The sequence below is a fragment of the Peromyscus californicus genome, unplaced genomic scaffold, assembly GCF_007827085.1.
Source record: "Peromyscus californicus insignis strain IS unplaced genomic scaffold, ASM782708v3 Scaffold_9__1_contigs__length_137607984, whole genome shotgun sequence".
NCBI lineage: Eukaryota > Metazoa > Chordata > Mammalia > Rodentia > Cricetidae > Peromyscus > Peromyscus californicus.
The window spans coordinates 56479954-56498994 of NW_026294617.1; the positions used below are offsets into that span (position 1 = coordinate 56479954).

At 34.3% G+C, this 19041-nt stretch overlaps 1 protein-coding gene across 3 annotated transcripts in view; it reads left to right on the forward strand.

Moving 5' to 3' along the window:
- The window catches only part of Fstl5 (follistatin like 5), a 596643-nt gene that overhangs the window by 282241 nt on the left and 295361 nt on the right, over window positions 1-19041 (forward strand). For all 3 annotated transcript variants that reach the window (XM_052730071.1, XM_052730070.1, XM_052730069.1), the window contains exon 5: window positions 12313-12509. In XM_052730071.1, the coding sequence (XP_052586031.1) occupies window positions 12313-12509 (197 nt within the window). The remainder of the gene's footprint in view (window positions 1-12312; window positions 12510-19041) is intronic.

The window sequence follows — 19041 nt, forward strand, 5'->3', positions numbered from 1 at the left end:
CTGTAGCTTTGGGCCCTTCCTGGATCTCACTCTGTAGACCATGATGGCCTTGAATTCAAAGATCTGCCTGCCTCTGCCTCCTGAGTGCTGGGATTAAAGGCATGTGCCACCACCGCCCGGCTAACTGAAACATTTTTATTTGTAGAATTTTATTGGAATATCCCTAGTAGCTTTACTTGAAATATGTACGATGAGAAAGAAGAACTCCAAAACCAGAATACCAATGCATTATCAAGTAGAATTTTCTAATAATGATAAAAATATATGTCTTTTTCAGTGTACTGCAATCATCCAAGATCTCCTTAAGTCTGACAGTAGACAAAATACTTATGAAGCACTATAGGGATCCTCCTTTTTGCTTGAAAATCTATTTTGTAGGTATTCTATAAACCTTGTATTTAAAGATTATTATTAGGATTCCTCAGTTATTTGACTGTATTATGTACTTCAGTTTTAAATTTTTGAGGAAACTTGTTATTTTTCATGAAAAAGTAGCTAATAGATCATATGCAGAAAAGAAGAGTGTTTAAGTGAGTAAAATGAAATTAACAAAACAAATGATTTTAGTGAAATTAAATACCAAACTAAATATAGTTAATTAGTTTCCAGGACACTAAAGTATCCAATTCACAATATTTTATGACATATTTCCATGTTTAACCAAATTGAATGAAATATAATGCTTACTCTGCATTTTCATTATGCTTTTGTGACATGATCCTGCTGAATAGACAGAAATAAATTATTTCTTAAAATAATTTATCAGCCAGTAAGTAAAGTGAAGTTCCAGGAATTTCAAAGTATATGAGACAACTACAACAGAAAATGAATAATCAATAGACTAATGAAAAAAATAGTATCGCTTATATATGGAAAAGATTAGAGACATAATGGTTTAAAGCATTCAAAACATCCCAAATCTTAACATAATGGTAATGTGGAAACTGTATTAAATTTTGGCAAGTTTGCAAACCAAAAGAAGTTTTAACAAGTGAGGAAAGTAATGCTAGAATATAATAAGGGATTTGTCTTTGTCCTGAAGTTAACTTATTTAGTTTCAATATTGGCAGACAAACAATTCCAATAAAGATTAAGAAGACAGAACAGGAAAGAGTGAATTGAGGCTAAGGATTGACTTTCCCTCTTCTTAATGCCCTAATAAAATTAAGGTAAAGTGGCAATCTCATAAAACATGTCAACCATTAATAAACAAAACTCAAAAACAAATTTCTCCAATAGAAAAGGGTAAAAGGCAAACCTGCTAAGAGGAAAATGATGAGCTACACTCCCAGAAGCAGAGAAAATAAAATTCAAACCATCCAGCCAGAAAACATACAAAACAAAATCAATAACTAGCACAAAATAAAAATTATGCTGAGTATATTGAATAGCATAATGATTATAACAATTCAAAAACAGAGGTCAAATATTTTAAACTAATTCTTTGTGGATTCATAAAATGTGTTTTGATCATAGTCAATCCAACTCCTCCCTAAACTCTTGCTTCACATTTTGTAAGTCTCAGATAACATAAATTATATGATTGCAGTTTCATTATGTCTTCCCCACACTCAATATTTAACAAACTACATATCCTTAGTTTAGATTTAAGACTCCAACTATAGTCATCATATATTGAAAAGATACCATATAGAGAATCTTAAGTTCAACTTTATTATTCAATAATTTATGTTTATTTTGAAGAATCACAATTTGTTTTTGCAAGGTATGCAGGTGGGAGAAGCTTTTAACTAAACTTTGAAGTTTAGAGAATATATCTATATCATTTTGATGGAAATATAGAGGTCTTACTTTACACATCAAATACAAAATAGTTTTCCTATTTCTTCTCCAAATTCAGCAGCAAGTTCCACCTAGGAATATCCTGAGTTTTCTTTGGAGGACAGACCAAGTAAAAAATGCACCAGGTATTTCATAAGCATAGCTACATAATCTGACACCAAGCGACTCATGTCCTTTGGAAATCAACTCTAACTCAATTCTCAAGAGGTGAAGTGGTTGTCATTGCTAAGTTGGGAGCTGAAGACATAGGTCCCAATGAAATCTATGGAAGCCTGAGGAATCCTTTCTGATTCAGATAAATCTAAAGTCTTAGCTACAGAAAAAAATTCCCGGACAGTATGGGGCAGACTCGGAATTTATTAAGAAAAGATTTTAACTTAGATTTAAGTAGCAAAGAGCTAATAGAGGATAAGTGCTCAGAGGAAAGATCTGACACAGGAAAGCATAAGTGTAAAACTTCACAAGAAAAAGTCACAACTAGATATCTTTAACATAGCTGCACTTGGATGATTTCAGTGCCTCTCAAATCTCATCTCAAAGATTGCTAAGGAATTTTATTTCCCATTCCTCCTTTTGGTGAATGAGATAATAGGGCAGTGTCGGATGCACACTGGACATTATTACACCTGCCAAAACAAAAACATAGTACTGGGTTGCAGAAGATTTTTTTTTTGTTTGGTTTGGTTTTTGTTGCTTTTTGTTTTTTACTATAAATGAAAGTTTCCATTTCTGTTTGTGAGATAACAAGAGAATATTGTAAAAAGTAATAAGAATATATACAAACATTATTCAAGATTCATGGCTATTTTAATGTATTTTAAATCTCTCTATAAAATGAATACTGACCATATGCAGGGGACCTCACAGAAAATCTTAATCGTGCTGGAATCATGTCTTTGGGGAGAAATTTAGTATGTATCCAGGTTGATAGGGATGTCTTTGCTTTTCCCACACCCAGAGTTTTCCTTGTCTTTGTATTCTGTTTCAGTGGTAACAGTTTAGATCAGTAAGACTTAAATATTTACCCCCAGCCCTTTATTAAAGAAAAGTTTGCAAAATGTAGTGTAGCTTTTTTTAAAATTAGTAATTCTGGATAATTTGTAATTTTAAGTTCTTTTAAATTATTCTTGTAATTTAATAAGTAAATGGAGGGAAAAGTGTTCTTGATGAAACAAGTCTAGTCCTCAATATGAACAGCCTGAAAACAGTTGTCATCATTAATTTATAGCTGCCTTTTTACTTCCTTGGACTTTTCAATTGCTTTTAAACTTTGCGCAAATCATGTGCTAAGATTTGCTTTGCTTCACAGGGTCCGAGTCAGTAGGGAAAAACTGTGTAAGATTTTAAAAAAAAAAAAAAAAAAAAACATTGAAATGAGATGGAAATGAAGGCCATGCATTAGATAGCTCCCCTTTTAGTTTCTAATCTGGCAACCTTCCAAAGACATAGGCTAGTTCTGAGGGACAGGTTCTGAATTAAGTACTGACTACCAGCCAAAATCTTGTCTGTTCTCTGGGAAACTCTGATCAGATAACAACAGGAAGCAATCCACAGAATCAGGGGTTCCTGTTTCCAGTGTTAATACCAAATGCATGCTCTGAATGAGCAAGCTGAAATATCAAAAGTGTACCTTCAGCAGAGATTGTGGTGGTGCTGAACAAAGGAGGCACTATTTTCTGTGAAGCCTGAGCTCTGCTTTACTCGACACTCCTTCTTTTCCTTTTCTAAATAGATTTTTTTAATACAATAGATTCTGATTACTTTCCCCTCCTGCAACTCCTCTCAGATCCCCCCCACACACTCATATGAATCCACACCATTTCTGTTGCTTCTTAGAAAACAGACATCTAAATAATAATAACAAAAGTAAAATAAGATAAACTGAAAACAACCTAATCAAATAAGGCAAAACAAACAATCAGAAGAAATAGCTCACATTTTCACAATACATTTGATCACTATTTCAAAAATTGTAAGGTAATCTCTTTAGATTCAAGCAATTTTATTTTATGATAATGAAAATTCATATTATGATAAAATAGCAATATGTATCCCTGTTAGAAGTCTGAGTAGAGCATTTAGGCCTGAGTAAAAGCATGAAGGCAGTGTTACTGGTTCACTGCACACTGCTCTGAGGCAGGTAGCCTGGGCACTAGGTGGACCTGGAATGTAAACGGTGCTGAATTTACAAGGCCAGTGCTATAGGATGGAGCTGTGATCATGGGGAGGTGGGCACTTTTCTCAATTCACAGAGGGCATCTGTTTTAAATGGTGAAGGGTTCACTTAGTGAGTTCTGTATGTTTTGGGCAATTTGTTTTATATACTTTTCAAGATTAGAAAGTTTAAAATAGGCTCCATTTGTTTCCTTTAGGACCCTGTTTTTCTTATGTTCTATGCTGTTCTTTCTGAGGCCAAGTATGAACTGACTTATGAGATTTAACTTGTGGAAATTTACTCCTGTCATGGGGCATGTATGTCACTTATGTCTACAGATATCAAAGCAGTTTGAAACATTATTAGGCATCTGTTATAAAAAATATGTATTTGACAAGTTAAAATAAGTGTTTTAAATACTGATATATATATATATATATATATATATATATATATTTATATATACACACACACATATCATGCAGTTACAAAATGAACACATTAACATTTTATTTTGTCTCTCATGATTATGAGAGAAGTGGACAGACATCCTTAGTTCAGAGAAAGTTAAAAGTCACAAATCCATATAGCTTAAATAATTTCAGTGGTCTATGCAGATAGATGGCTCATGCCATAATTTATTTCCCTACTCAAGCATGAGGACCCAATTCTTAACACTAGCTATTACGATTAAAAAAAATACTTGTCCCTGAGCAGCATCCATGTAATCCCAATGCTGTGGAAACAAAGATAGGAGGATCCCTGAGGCCTGATGGCCAGGCACGCTGGCCAGGTCAGCAACCACCAACTGTAGTGTGAGAACCTGGCTCAGAGGAGTAGAGTGGATAGATATTGAAGAAGACACCAGATATTGACCTCTGGTTTCCAAATGCTCACGGATGAATATGCATTCCCACATATATTTGAATATACATTAACACAAACACACACATACACAAAAAAATCATGGAAGTAAATCTACAAATATGTTTAAAGCTGGATTTTCCACAAAAGGAGATATTGACTAAATATTTGCTAGTCAACATTCACTTGAACATCCACAGACAAGATTTACTGTCCGTTGCTAAATAATGCACCATATATGGGATAATAAAATACCTCAAAGACATGTAAGGGCTGTAATCAGACAATGTAGAAGGTTATGATATAAACAATGAATAATTTTAAGCAGAATTTTATAATGTCTGAGTATTTTTAACATTTACCTGACCGTATTAGTTATCATAGCCTGAAAAACATCCAAATCAAAGAAAGCAACACTGATTGGTCATAATAAATGATATTTGTAAAAATACCCTTGTCCATTTCATGAAATCCTAGAAAATCAAGTAGAATTTATGTCAATGATATATTACATATCTTACATTAATATGTAGATACACATATATAAAATAAAATAACAAATATTGATATGTAACCTTCAGAGAATGTTTTCCTCCATGATAAACAGGCAATTTAAGTAAGAAACAGAAAAGAAAAAAAAGAAATACGGAGTATACATGACATTAAAATCTCTGTTGTTATTTTTTTTATCCTTACAAATTTGAAATCTAGGCATTCTTTCAAAAATGTATTCAGGAAGTATTCTGCAATAAACTTGTGAAGATGACTGACTTCAAATTCAAAGTTCTCTAGTTCTTTTCATCTGAAGGAAAACATGAAAATGGAAAGAAGCAAAGCCATCTTCTTATGTTATTTATTTATGAGGTGAACACTAGAAAATTTAAAACACAGTTGAGTTTAGAAATTTTGAACACCTTAGAGAAGTATATATGTGAGTATGTTGCAAATTTAGATCAATAACAATTCAACAAAAGTGATCAGTATAAAGTCAAGGTAATAAAATGTAAGTTTTCTATGGTATGAGTTATCTTGAAGTAATTCTTGTAAATACAGTTTACAGGCTTTTTCTGAACATAAGTCGATACCACATCAAAGAACCATACCTCTATAAGAACTTGTATTCATCATTTAAATAAAGATACTAATTTTGTTCTCTGTACAGACAAAAACACATATCTTTTGCAGATACCAAATACCAAATCATTGACTGGCTTTCATGGAATACTTCTGCTTTACAAAAAAGGGAGGAATCTTTTGCTTCCATATTCGTTCAACTGATTAGGAGTTGTCAGACTATGTTATTGTTTTTCAAGAAATAGACTTTAATGTGTAATTTTACATGTAAAATATATTGTCATTTCCTCTTCTTCCAATAAACTAGTTACTATTGCACCTTCTTTTAGAGAAATCGCTGTCATGCTGTCAGTGGGTACAGTAGTGGCAGAAATGTATGGCAGTAACCAACTGCATTCTGATTGGACTTAAGGACTACTCATAGGAGGAAATAAATGTCTGGTATGGTAATTTGACTAAAAGCCCATGGTTGTGGAGCTCATCAGCCTTAGTAGTAAACCTAGCGTTATTATTCTGTTAAATAGACACAGTGTCAAACTGCCTTCTGAATTCATTTCTGTCTATCCACAGATTAGTATAGCTTCTGTATCTTATCAAGAAAGACTTTGCACAGTAGATGTTTAACACAGAAACAACTGGTCAAAGTTCAGAAAGTAGGTGTTACTAACTCATTACAAAATATCTGAACTGAGCTCCACGCCATGCATATTGGTTGTGGGTTTCAATAGCGGTCTCTGTCACCACATCAATAATCAGCATGGCACAATAACCTTTCAGGATCAGTAATGGAACACATATATTTGTGGTAACCAATGATTTAAGACTTTTTCAACAAGATGGATACTATACCTGATATTGGAAACCTAGCTAAGTGATCAGTGCTTGTTAAATCATTGTTATTGGAGAAGACTCTACAACCATTAATTTACTAAAAATTATAATTTTAAAGGTTGAATTTATTTTTGATTGTGTTTGTGTGTGTGTGTGTGTGTGTGTGTGTGTGTGTGTGTGTGTGTGTGTATAGGCAGTTTTGTGCACATTAATGTGCTTTCCTGAAGGGGCTAGAAAAGGATATCTGATCCTCTGGAGCTGGTGTTATAGGTGGTTGTGAGCCATCTTAGGTGATTGTTGGTTATTAAATCTGGGTCCTCTGCAAGAGCAGCAAGTGATCTTAACCTTTGAGCCATCTTTCCAGTTCCCACATTATTTTAATTAGAAAAAAACTAGACTAACATGGAAGATCTTTCCATTTTCTGATATCTTCTTCAATTTCTTTCTTCAGAAACTTAAAGTTCTTAGCATACAGATCTTTCACTTGCTTAGTTAGAGTTACCCCAAGGTATTTTATATAATTTGTGGCTATTGTAAAGGGTGATGTTTCTCTGATTTCTTTCTCAGCCCCTTTTTCACTTGTATATAGGAGGGCTGCAGATTTTTTTGAGTTAATCTTGTATCCTTCCACCTTACTGAAGGAGTTTATCAGCTGTAGGAGTTCCCTGGTAGAATTTATGGGGTCACTTATATATACTATCATATCATCTGCAAATAATGAAAGTTTGACTTCTTCCTTTTCAATTTGTATCCCCTTGATCTCCTTTTGTTGTCTTACTGCTCTAGCTAGAACTTCAAGTACTATATTGAATAAGTATGGGGAGAGTGGACAGCCTTGCCTTGTTCTTGATTTTAGTGGAATCGCTTTGAGTTTCTCTCCATTTAATTTGATGTTGGCTGTCGGTTTGCTGTAAATTGCCTTTATTATGTTTAGGTATGTTCCTTGTATTCCTGATCTCTCTAGAACCTTTATCATGAAGGGGTGTTGGATTTTGTCAAAGGTTTTTTCAGTATCCAATGAGATGATCATGTGTTTTTTTTCTTTCAGTTTGTTTATATGGTGTATTACATTGACAGATTTTCATATGTTGAAACATCTTTGCATCCCTGGGATGAAGCCTACTTAGTCATGGTGAATATTTTTTTTTTGATGTGTTCCTGGATTCGGTTAGCCAGTCTTTTATTTAGTATTTTTGCATCAATGTTCATGAGAGAGATTGAACTGTAATTCTCCTCTTTTGTTGCATCTTTGTGTGGTTTTGGTTATCAGGATAACTATGGCCTCATAAAAAGAATTTAGTAATGTTCCTTCTGTTTCTATGGTGTGGAACAATTTGAAGAGTATTGCTATTAGCTCTTTTTTGAAACTCTGGTAGAATTCTGCACTGAAACCATCTGGTCCTGGGCTTTTTTTGGTTGGGAGACTTTTAATGACCGTTTTTATTTCCTTAGGGGTTATTGGTCTATTTATATAGTTTATCTGGTATTGATTTAACTTAGGTATGGGGTACCTATCCAGAAAATCATCCATTTCTTTCCGATTTTCCAATTTTGTGGAGCACAGGTTTTTGAAGTATGACCTGATGATTTTCTGGATTTCCTCATTGTCAGTTGTTATGTCCCCCTTTTCATTTCCTATTTTGTTAATTTGGATGCTCTCTCTCTCTCTGCTCTTTGGTTAATTTGGATAAGTACTTATCTATCTTGTTGATTTTCTCAAAGAACCCACTCTTTGTTTCATTGATTCTTTGTATTGTCCTCTCTGTTTCTATTTTATTGATTTCAGCCCTTAATTTAATTATTTCCTGGCATCTGTTTCTCCTGGGTGAGTTTGCTTCTTCTTGTTCTCGAGCTTTCAGGTTTGCTGCTAATCTCACGAGTATGAGATTTCTCCAACTTCTTTATGTGAGCATTAATGCTATGAATTTTCCTCTTAGCACTGCTTTCATGGTATCCCATAAGTTTGGGTATGTTGTACATTTGTTTTCATTGAATTCTAGGAAATCTTTAATTCCTTTCTTTATTTCTTCCTTGACCCATTGGTGATTCAATTGGGCATTATTCAGTTTCCATGAGATTGTAGGCTCTCTGTAATTTTTGTTGTTGTTCAAGTCTAACTTTAAGCCATGGTGGTCTGATAAGACACAGGAGGTTATTTCAATTTTTTTGTATGTGTTGAGATTTGCTTTGTGACCAAGCATGTGGTCGATTTTGGAGAAGGTTCCATGGGGTGCTGAAAAAAAAGTTATATTCTTTTGTGTTAGGGTGGAATATTCTGTAGGTATCTATTAAGTCTATTTGAGTCATAATGTCTGTTAGTTCCCTTATTTCTCTGTTAAGTTTCTGTCTGGCAGACCTGTCCATTGGTGAGAGTGGGGTGTTGAAGTCTCCCACTACTAGTGTATGGGTTTGATGTGCGATTTGTGCTTTAGTAATGTTTCTCTTACGAATGTTGGTGCCCTTGTATTTGGGGCATAAATAGTCAGAATTGAGACTTCATCTTGTCAGATTTTCCCTGTGATAAATATGTAGTGTCTTTCTATCTCTTTCAATTAATTTTAGTTTGAAGTCTATTTTATTAGATATTAGGATAGCTACACCAGCTGGATTCTTAAATCCATTTGATTGGAATGTCTTTTCCCAGCCTTTTATTCTGAGGTGGTGTCTGTCTTTGAAGTTGAGGTGTGTTTCTTGTATGCAGCAAATGGATGGATCTAGTTTTCATATCCATTCTGTCAACCTGTGTCTTTTTATAGGTGAATTGAGACCATTGATATTGATGGATATTAATGACCAGTTATTGTTAATTCCTGTTATTTTTTGGTGGTAGTGTTGTATGTTTCCCTTCTTTGGTATTAGTTGGTATGAGACTATCTATTGCCTGTGTTTTCATGGGTATATCTAACTCCTTAGGTTGGATTTTTTTCTTTGAGTGCTTTCTGTAAGACTGGATTTGTGGAGAGATATTGTTTAAATCTGGTTTTATCATGGAATATTTTGTTTACTCCGTTTATGCTGATTGAGAGTTTTGCTGGGTATAATAGTCTGGGTTGGCATCCATGATCTCTTAGTATCTGCACAACATCTGACCAGGACCTTCTGGCTTTTAGAGTCTCAATTGAGAAGTAGGCATTTTCTTATGGGTCTGCCTTTATATGTTACTTGGTCTTTTTCCTTTGCATCTCTCTGTCCCTGGTCTATGGGTAGGCTTCTGGAATCTGGTGCCTGTGGTGTGACACCTTGCACAGCCTTGGTGCAGTGGGAAGGGGCTTGGACCTGCCTGGGCTCAGTGTGTTGGGCTCTGCTGACTCCCCATGGGAGACCTAGATTTGGGGGATGTTGGGATGTGGGGTGACTTGGGAAAGAGTTCTGTGGGTGGGAGGCAGGAGAAGGGGGTTCTGTGGATGTGGAGTGAGTAGAAAATTTCTTAATAAAGAAAAATGAAAAAAATATTAGACTAATGAAGTTTCAAATATACCGACCTCAAATGTAAATATTTATTAAAGTAAATGTCATGCTTACGTCTTCCTTCTGTTACACTTCTCATTGATATTCTGAATTCCAAGTTGTCTGTAGTCTAAAATCAACCTCCAAATATCCACTTTTTATCCTCTGACCTGCAGGAGAGTTTGCTAATTTTGTACTGAAACTCATTTATGTCAGCTCCTAAAGATTGTTCCACACTACCCTAGACTAACTAACTACCATTACAAATGGAGGTTTGTTTTGGATAAGTTATTCTGTGTTTCCGGCTGTACAGAAAGCTAAGCCAGACCTATTGGAATGGTTTGCTATGCTTTGCCATTCTTTCTCACAGGAGTCTTTTCTTCATGGTGTACATATGTGCCTAACTACACACACATGACTGAAGCTTTGCTTTTGTGCTGTTCTTCCAGACACCCAAATTGCTGGCTATTGAATCTAGATTCGATCACTTTGCTCCTTTGGCAGTGAGTTCTTTGCTGTTATGTGATATTATTATTCTTCAGTGAGAACAGAATAATGTGAAATCGACTTCTTGTATAGCACCACATTTACTTTTCATTTTAAAACGAGGACTTCTTGAAAGGATTACCAAACACCAAAATCGCTGCACAGCAGTCATTTTATTGCCCTTTAAAGAAGTAAGATCGTCTCTTCTCTCTCTAGAATACATGTTTTCCATCTTCTCTTGAAAGACAATGGAGCCTCAACCTTAGGCTTCCCAGACATATATTTATACATCTTTAGAAATCTTCTTTGAAAATTTTCAATACTGCCAAACCTAATTGTAAAAATAAACTCAATTATAGAACTATATTTAACTAAAAATATGTTGTAAAATTCCCACCTAATATAGCACCTATTGTTTCATTCATAATTGCTCTATTCACTCTCATTTTATAATATATTTTATGTCATGTTTCCTATCAGCAGGTTGAATTATCTCAATATTCTACTTTTACTACAGAACTCATCATAAGGACATGTAAAGTCAAATCCTTTGTGAAATAATTATGTGAAGATACCAGATCAGTAATACTAGTTTTGTTTTTTGTTTTGTTTTTGTAAGAAACATTAGGTATGCAATTATTTTAATTAATTCTAATTTCCCTGTTATTAAGATTTATACCCAGGGGATACTAAAAGTGTGTTAATATCTTTATTGCAATGAATTTAACTTGGAGATGAGATTTATAAAGTTAAAATTTCACAGTATAAAATGAAAACACATTATTATATGATAATGTCAGTACTTTAGGAGGCAGTAAGTGGGTACAGTGGCAGTAAGAAAAGGCAGGTGTGCAGATCCTAATATGAAGTTTCTGTTATTAAGGATATTTTCAGATGGGGAGAGAAAATGTTACATATAGACAGACAGGTTGAAATGCGAGATAGTTCCTTAAAACAAATCAAAATGTTTTAAATATATTTAACTTAATCCTGTGTAATATGGTACAATTATTGTGGAGCAAGATGTAAATAAGTTTAAGTACAAAATCAGGCAGACTCTAACCCTTTGTCTTCTTAACTGAACCTCATTTTCTTTTTAAAAAAACAGGTTTGTTTTAATTTTATCTGTGGTTTGTCTGTGTGTATGCATATGGGCACCTAAGTAGGATATCTGTGGAGGTCAGAACATCGTGTCGAACCTCTGGAGCTAGAGTAAGAGGCTGTTGTGAACCAACTGATATGGGTGGTAGTAACTGAATTTTAATCGTTTACAAGCGCAGAAAGTGCATTCTCCAGCCCCTGCTCATTATTTTGTGTATATTTGAGTTTATCAATGTAGAGCTGTAGTGTGAGGATAAAAACTAAAGCAATTAATTTAAACTCTACAGCCAGTTGATAGCATGTTTTTCTATGTTTCTTAAAATATTAATGTCTTTCTCATAGAAAAAAAAGTAAATTTTATGAACTTGGCAGAAAGTTTTCTATCACCTGGAGAACAGTACATTCATTTACCAAGTTCTAAAGTATGCAAAATTGGAAATTAAAAATTTGGATTGCATACATTGATCATATAACATCAATTTCTACATATTAATAAAATAATTTATTCTCAGTGAGATTACTTCAAAAATAACTCAAATTTTTTGTTACAGGAGACAACTGCTTGGCCACTGAGTACAGCAAGATGAAAAGTATGCTTTTAGATTTACAAAATCAAAAGTACATTACACAAGAAAATGAGAATTCTAACGATGATGACATATCTAGGAAGAAGCCGTTGGTGGATCAAATGTTCAAGCATTTTGATGCAGACAGTAATGGACTTATAGATATTAATGAACTAACTCAGGTATGACCAACAATTAAATAAAATGTTTTGCTTATAGCAGATAGTTGTATTTTTGTTAGAATTTACTCTATATAATAATATATTTAATTCATAATACCAAAAGAGTGGGAATGAAATATTATGTTAATATTTGATTACATAACTGATTATGGAGGTACATGAAAGGGTACGATGGTGTTGAAGCCAGGCTGGGATACATAATTTGATCCTGACTCAGAAGGACAAGGGCTTAGAATACCACTAAGTATATCTATATATGCTAGACTTCTGTCACCATCACCAACTACAGTGGAAAACAAAAAAGGACTTAGCTAATTTATCAGCAACATTTATCAGTAGCATTTTATAGTTTAAAAGAAATATGATACATCTGTACTTTAAACAAACATATAAGCTATGTTATGGAACTTATAAAATTTCTCCTGATATATTTTGAAATGTATGTAATGTTCAGTTTCTGCCAATGTATAAAATGTGTCTTAGGAGTCATTTGAAGCAGAGGGTGTATACATGTTGGTGATGACAATGTTGTATACTGTTGTGAAGTACAGCTCTGAACTTAAACTGATCAAGAGGTTGATTACAATGCATCATCATTTGCTTTACTACTGCATATGTATTCATGCAAATTATTTATCTGCAGTCTACATCTTTGTCTGTCTTAGATACTCAAGCAATGCAGGGCATGGTGGATGAGTTAGAAAGTACTCATTTCTAGCCTCTGAAATAAATATGTTATAATTTATATCTCTGGTGTTTAATAGAATACATCTCAGCCTAGACTTCTTTAGTTTGGAATTTCAGTAATTAGACAGACAACGTCATTAAAGATATAGGTATATTTTGACAGGTCACCCTTACTAAATGATATTCTTCAAGCATTTACTTAGTTTTCCATGCTATCAAATTGGGAATATAGAGTTGTTCCTAATACTCATTTATTTTCCTTCTTAATATTCACTGACTCTCTTCTTTTAAATTTTTGTTACAAATAGATTCTTCTCTCATACAATACATCCTGATCACAGTTTCCTCTGAGTCAATTTCTCCCAACTACTCCCTGCACCTCCCTTCTCCCCCAGATCCATTCCCCCTTCACTTCCTCTTCAGAAAAGAACAGGCTTCCAAGAAACAACAGTCAAACAGAACCCAAAAAAAAAAAGATACAGTAAATAAGACTAAAGCCTTCATATGAAGGCTGGACAAGGCAACCCAGTAGGAGGAAAAGAGTCCCAAGAGCAGGCAAAGGAGTCAGAGAAACACCCATTCCCACTGTTAGGAGTTCCACAAAAACACCAATTTAACAGCCATAACATACATGCAGAGAACATGGTACAGACTCATTCAAGCCCCATGCTTGCTGTTTCAGTCTCTGTGTGCCTATGTGAGCCTTGCTTAATTGATTTCTCCTTGTGTCCCCTACCTCCTCTGACTCCTACAATCTCTCTTCTCCCACTCTGCATGGTTCTATGACATCCGAGGTGAGGGACCCGATGGGGACCTCCAATTAAGAGTTTCTCTGCATAATGTTTGGCTTTTGGGTCTGTGCACCTGCTTCCATCTGCTCCTGGAGAAAGCCTCACTGATAACATGATGGCAGCTGGACAAGCCACTGATCTATGGATATAACAGAATTTCATTAAGCGTCATTTCATTTCATTGATTTTTTTTGTCAGTTGCTTTTGTTTCTAACCTAGGTCTCTGCGCTATCCAGTCTCTATTTCTATCCATCCAGGCAGTGTGGGACATGGGCTCCCTCTTGGGACATGCACTTCAAATGAAACCAAATCTTGGTTGGCCACTCCTGCAAATTCTGTGCCTCCATCACCCCAGCAGATCTTGCAGGCAGGACAGATTGTAGATGGTGGGTTTTGTAGCTGAGTTGGTGTCCAGGTTTCTCTTTCAGTAGCCTACAGAGTACCTTCTCATGCCAAAGAGACTAGAAACTAGGGGTGAAGGCTCCATGCCGGCACCAGCTAGACCTCATCTAAGTTCAATAAGCTGTGTTGTTCTTAGCCATGGAACCTGCTGTCAGTTTTCAGAGAGTGACTATTGGTCCTAGTATTAGCATGGGTTGTTTAGGGATCTCCACAGGACCCTCCTGGTCAACTCAACTGAATGTAACCTAGTCCCACCACTGGAATCCTTGCCTGGCTAAAAAGACGGCGTGTTCAGATTCCATATCCTCCTCACAGATTACGGAAAGTTTTATCACATTAGGTTTCTACACCACCCGGACAATGCTCCCCAATTCCAACTGTCTCTCCCCTCATTCTCTTCCACCTCATCTCCTTCTTCTTCCTGTTCCCATACCAGTCCATCTCCAGTCCATTTACAACATTTCTTGTATTTCCCCTTCCCAGGGAGGTTCATGTGTTCCCTCTAGAGCACTTTTTACCTAATCTTTCTGAGTCTGTGGATTGTAGACGATTATCATTTACTTAACAGTTAGCATGCACTTATAAGTATTCACAGCATTTTTAGCGATGTCCCTTTATATCTTCCCATAACACATTAGTGTCTTCCACCTCCAACAGTATATAGTGAAAGTGTTAATATCTCATCTATCAGTAGTTGCTTAGGACAATAATACAACATTTATATAGGCTCCTTGGAAAATATATAATAAATACTTAAAATGGTTTTACCTGTGGTTTTAAGGGTTTGTTTCTTTAAGCAATCTATATGTCAAGTGTTATAATACTTGATATGCATTATATTTTCTTACAACCTTAAAAAGATATCCTATAATAATGTAAAAATTAAAAATAATTAGATTTTAAGAAGTAAAGTGAAAAGGGTTTAATGATATCTGCAATTAATTTTCACAGAATAATATATAACATATTGTTCTAGTATACAAGTTACAAGTGATTCTAAATTGTACAAGTTACAAGTGATAATTAAAGTTTATAACTTTTCTCTGAGATGTTATGAATACAGCGAGAAATCTGTCTGCATGTATTTTTTCCTTACTGCACACACTGAAGTTATACTCTAGAGTTTTTTGTGCATATTTTAAAGTGAATAGGCAGCTACAGTCTTGTCTTTTTGAGAAAAAATTCATAATAAAAAGCAGTAATTGGAGATGACAAGATTACAGTTAACAACTTGAAGGCATCGTACTTAAAACTTGTCAGCCAGAAGAAAAATGTTAGCTATAATGAACTGACTGGTTGTAGAGATAAACATTCAAATCCCCTTTCTTTATTATACTTTAATATGGGTGACAATAAACACACATATGTTGTTTTGGTAAGCAGACTATGTCCAAATAAAATAATATTTTAATGTAAAGTCTTAAATATTTAATGGAATAATATTGCATACAATTGAAAAAATTGGTGTTAGAGCACTGGAGATATTTTTTCATTGACATTTGAAATTCTAGAAGAGTTTAAAATGCAATATTAAAGAGTAAGTGTCAATAAATATTAATACAGGATATTCCTTTCCCAAGATCAAAAGAAAATATTTCATTGGCAAAGGAATTAGAACCTAAAGTAGAGAATTCCTAAAATACTTTTGAGTTATCGTTTTTTGTGATCATAAGGTGTCAATCAAGAACTTTAATTACAGAATTATTAAATAATAACTGTCTGTGTAATATTTGGCAAGTCACTTAAATCCTCAATTTCTCAGATTGTCTGTTGATGAACTAATAATGTCAATAGTAATTACTACTTAAATTTGATGTGACACTCTGTTGTGATTGAGTATATACAAACTTTGTATAAACTTAATGAGTACTTAGGCAGCATGATTTTGGATATGACACATTGAAATCAGATTTTCATGAGGTCATAGTGGGATAATAATGGAGGAAAATAAGACACTTTTTCTTGAATTTGTGGATGAGAAATTGACCAATATTTCCATTATGCTTAACCTTGACACCTTTATGAGTTGTGGGTGAAAACAATGAAATACTACTCGAAGCTATTATAACTCTGTAATCTATTTGCATAGCTTCAAACATGCAAAACATTTTAAGTGGAGGTTTAATAATAGAAAAAAAATTATAATATAAATAGACAAATATATTTGGTTGTTCTTATAAATTAAAAATAAATGATGGTGTGATATCTATTTTATCCATCCCTAAAGGTTCTCATCTACCATCTCATATAATTAGTGCATTTAAGTCATAGAGTTCAGTCTGGTCTAGAGACATGTATAAATATTTTCTTCTGCAACCACTGAGATTTATGTTTCCTAGAATACACAGTGTTCATATCTTTACAGGTAGATGTTAAACTCAACCAAATATAAGGTAGATAATGAGTATTAAACTTTGAGATGCTGATAAACATTGTGCTAAAGTAGTTCTAGAAAAATTTAAGCACATGTACATATAGTTTTTTTCCTATCAAATTAAGTTATAGTTGATCAAAATATAATTTATATATTTATAATTCTAAAGGAATTTGAAAACCATATATTAAAATTTAAGTAAGATATTACATTTAAAATAGTATATTAAAAAGAATGAAATTCTTGTTTTTAAATATTGTAACATATTTATGAACTAGTACATTTTGATTAACTATATTAATTGTTTCAAAATATTGTATGTGATACATTCAGTTATCATTATCATAATCTGGATTTTATTGCCACCTCTAAACTCCTTTTCCAGTCCTACAGAAATAAATATTCAGTTTAAAAATGCACTGCGGATTCTGCATCGATTGGGTAGAGCCAGGCCTTTCCAATATAGTCTCTGCCCTAACTGGTTGCCGTGCACTGTGGGATTGAATATGACACAAAATTCCATGGGATTTACCATGACTGATAAATATAACTGTCAAAATTTAAAGTTTTTAAGAAAAGATTCTAGCTAACTATAATTATGATTTCGTCATAAATAAGACCTGTCTCAGAAAGCAGGTTCTGAAACGGAGATGAGCATGTGAAACATTTATCAGGAACTGGCTTTGGGCTCAACACCTGGAGAGGAGTAAAGGCAGCTAGACCAGGCTGAAGCTGAGCTGTGATTTAGTGACAGCAATAGACTCTGCCAAGTCAAAGACATCGTGGGAGCTGGGGTATTCTTTCCAGCGTCTCAAGTTGAGATGTAAGGCAGTGGCCCTTTTGTCCATGGACCAGCGTTTGTGTATTGACACTCACAGAAGATGGAGTGATGCAATTCTTCTAAAAGGCACTTAGCTATTAGCTCTCAGTAGCCAAACTTCTACCGTTTGATATAGAGTCCCATGGTATTAAAGGTGGAACTGTGCAGTCCAGTCCACTTTCACTTCAAGAACACTAAATAAGATGTCTTGTGAGGAGTAACAGTCTTTTATAAATAGGGCAAAGTGTAATGGATTGTTCAGAAAAGAAGTTTTGGCTTAACTGGCCTTGACTTGGATAGATAGTACTTAAAGTTAGTTGTAGAGATATTTTGTATTGACTAATTTGTATTAGTTTAGTTCACATGTTTGCAGCTTGGCTGGGATATGTAGCCTCTGACCCCAGAAAGAAAATCTGTGTGCTGTTGAAGGGATGCTGCAGGTGACCTCTGATGTCATTGATGGAATACATTAAGATGTGGTGCTGGAGCATGATGATCATGAAGCCTCTTATAGTTTAGCACCCATGAGACAGTTTCCACAATTATCAGCTATAAATCTGTAATTTCCTGGTGGTTGCAATTTCATCAACATTGAGAATAATATAGGTCTATGTTATCATCTAAGCAGAAATTTATATAGTCAAATATATAATATTTCATAGTTGATAGTATAAAAGTTCCTTACATACTAACTTGAAAAGCATAAAATCAATGAAATCTGAAGAAAATGCTTGCATAATCTTCCCTGAAGTGGCTCACCTGTCTTTAGACAGAAGCTGGTGAGATCTATGGCCTATATCTTCTGCCATGCTCATACACATTTGGATTTCGACCCAGTTAAATTATTTTTCTTCTTCACTTTGAAAGCTCATCCTTGGTTAAAAATGGGTAGGATGATGTGGTATTTGCTCAATTCTGTTAAACTTCAGTCTCTTCTCATATGAGTACCCTATCGACTGGATCTCATTCTGAGTGATTGCTCTTACTTTACATGAAAGCAGTCATATGAACTTTTGCCTGAGAGCTATGCTGTGGAGTTGTGAGGTCACCAGCTTCTCCTTCCTTTCCCCAAACCTATACAGGTTTCCATCATGTGGTCTTTCTCTTCCATTAAATTTTCTTCTCTAACTCTAAACATTCAACACTCACTTTGAATTTGTCACAAAATATGACTTCAATAACACTTGCTTTTGAGACTATTGTTTTTGAAGCAATATTCTTAAAATTTGCTTAACACGTGCATGTGTATTGCTGCTCACTGCAAAATCTTAGCAAATACCAATTTTAAAAAGCATGTAGTCACAAGCATAACCAAGATGAACTGTTATTTCTCGTAAGTGCTGCCCGTTCCTTCCGTGGCCAGACACTGTCATGTACAATTGCACTCATGGTTTTAAAAATGCACACCATTATTTAAAAAAGACATGAATATGTAATACTTTAAATCAAGATTTCATT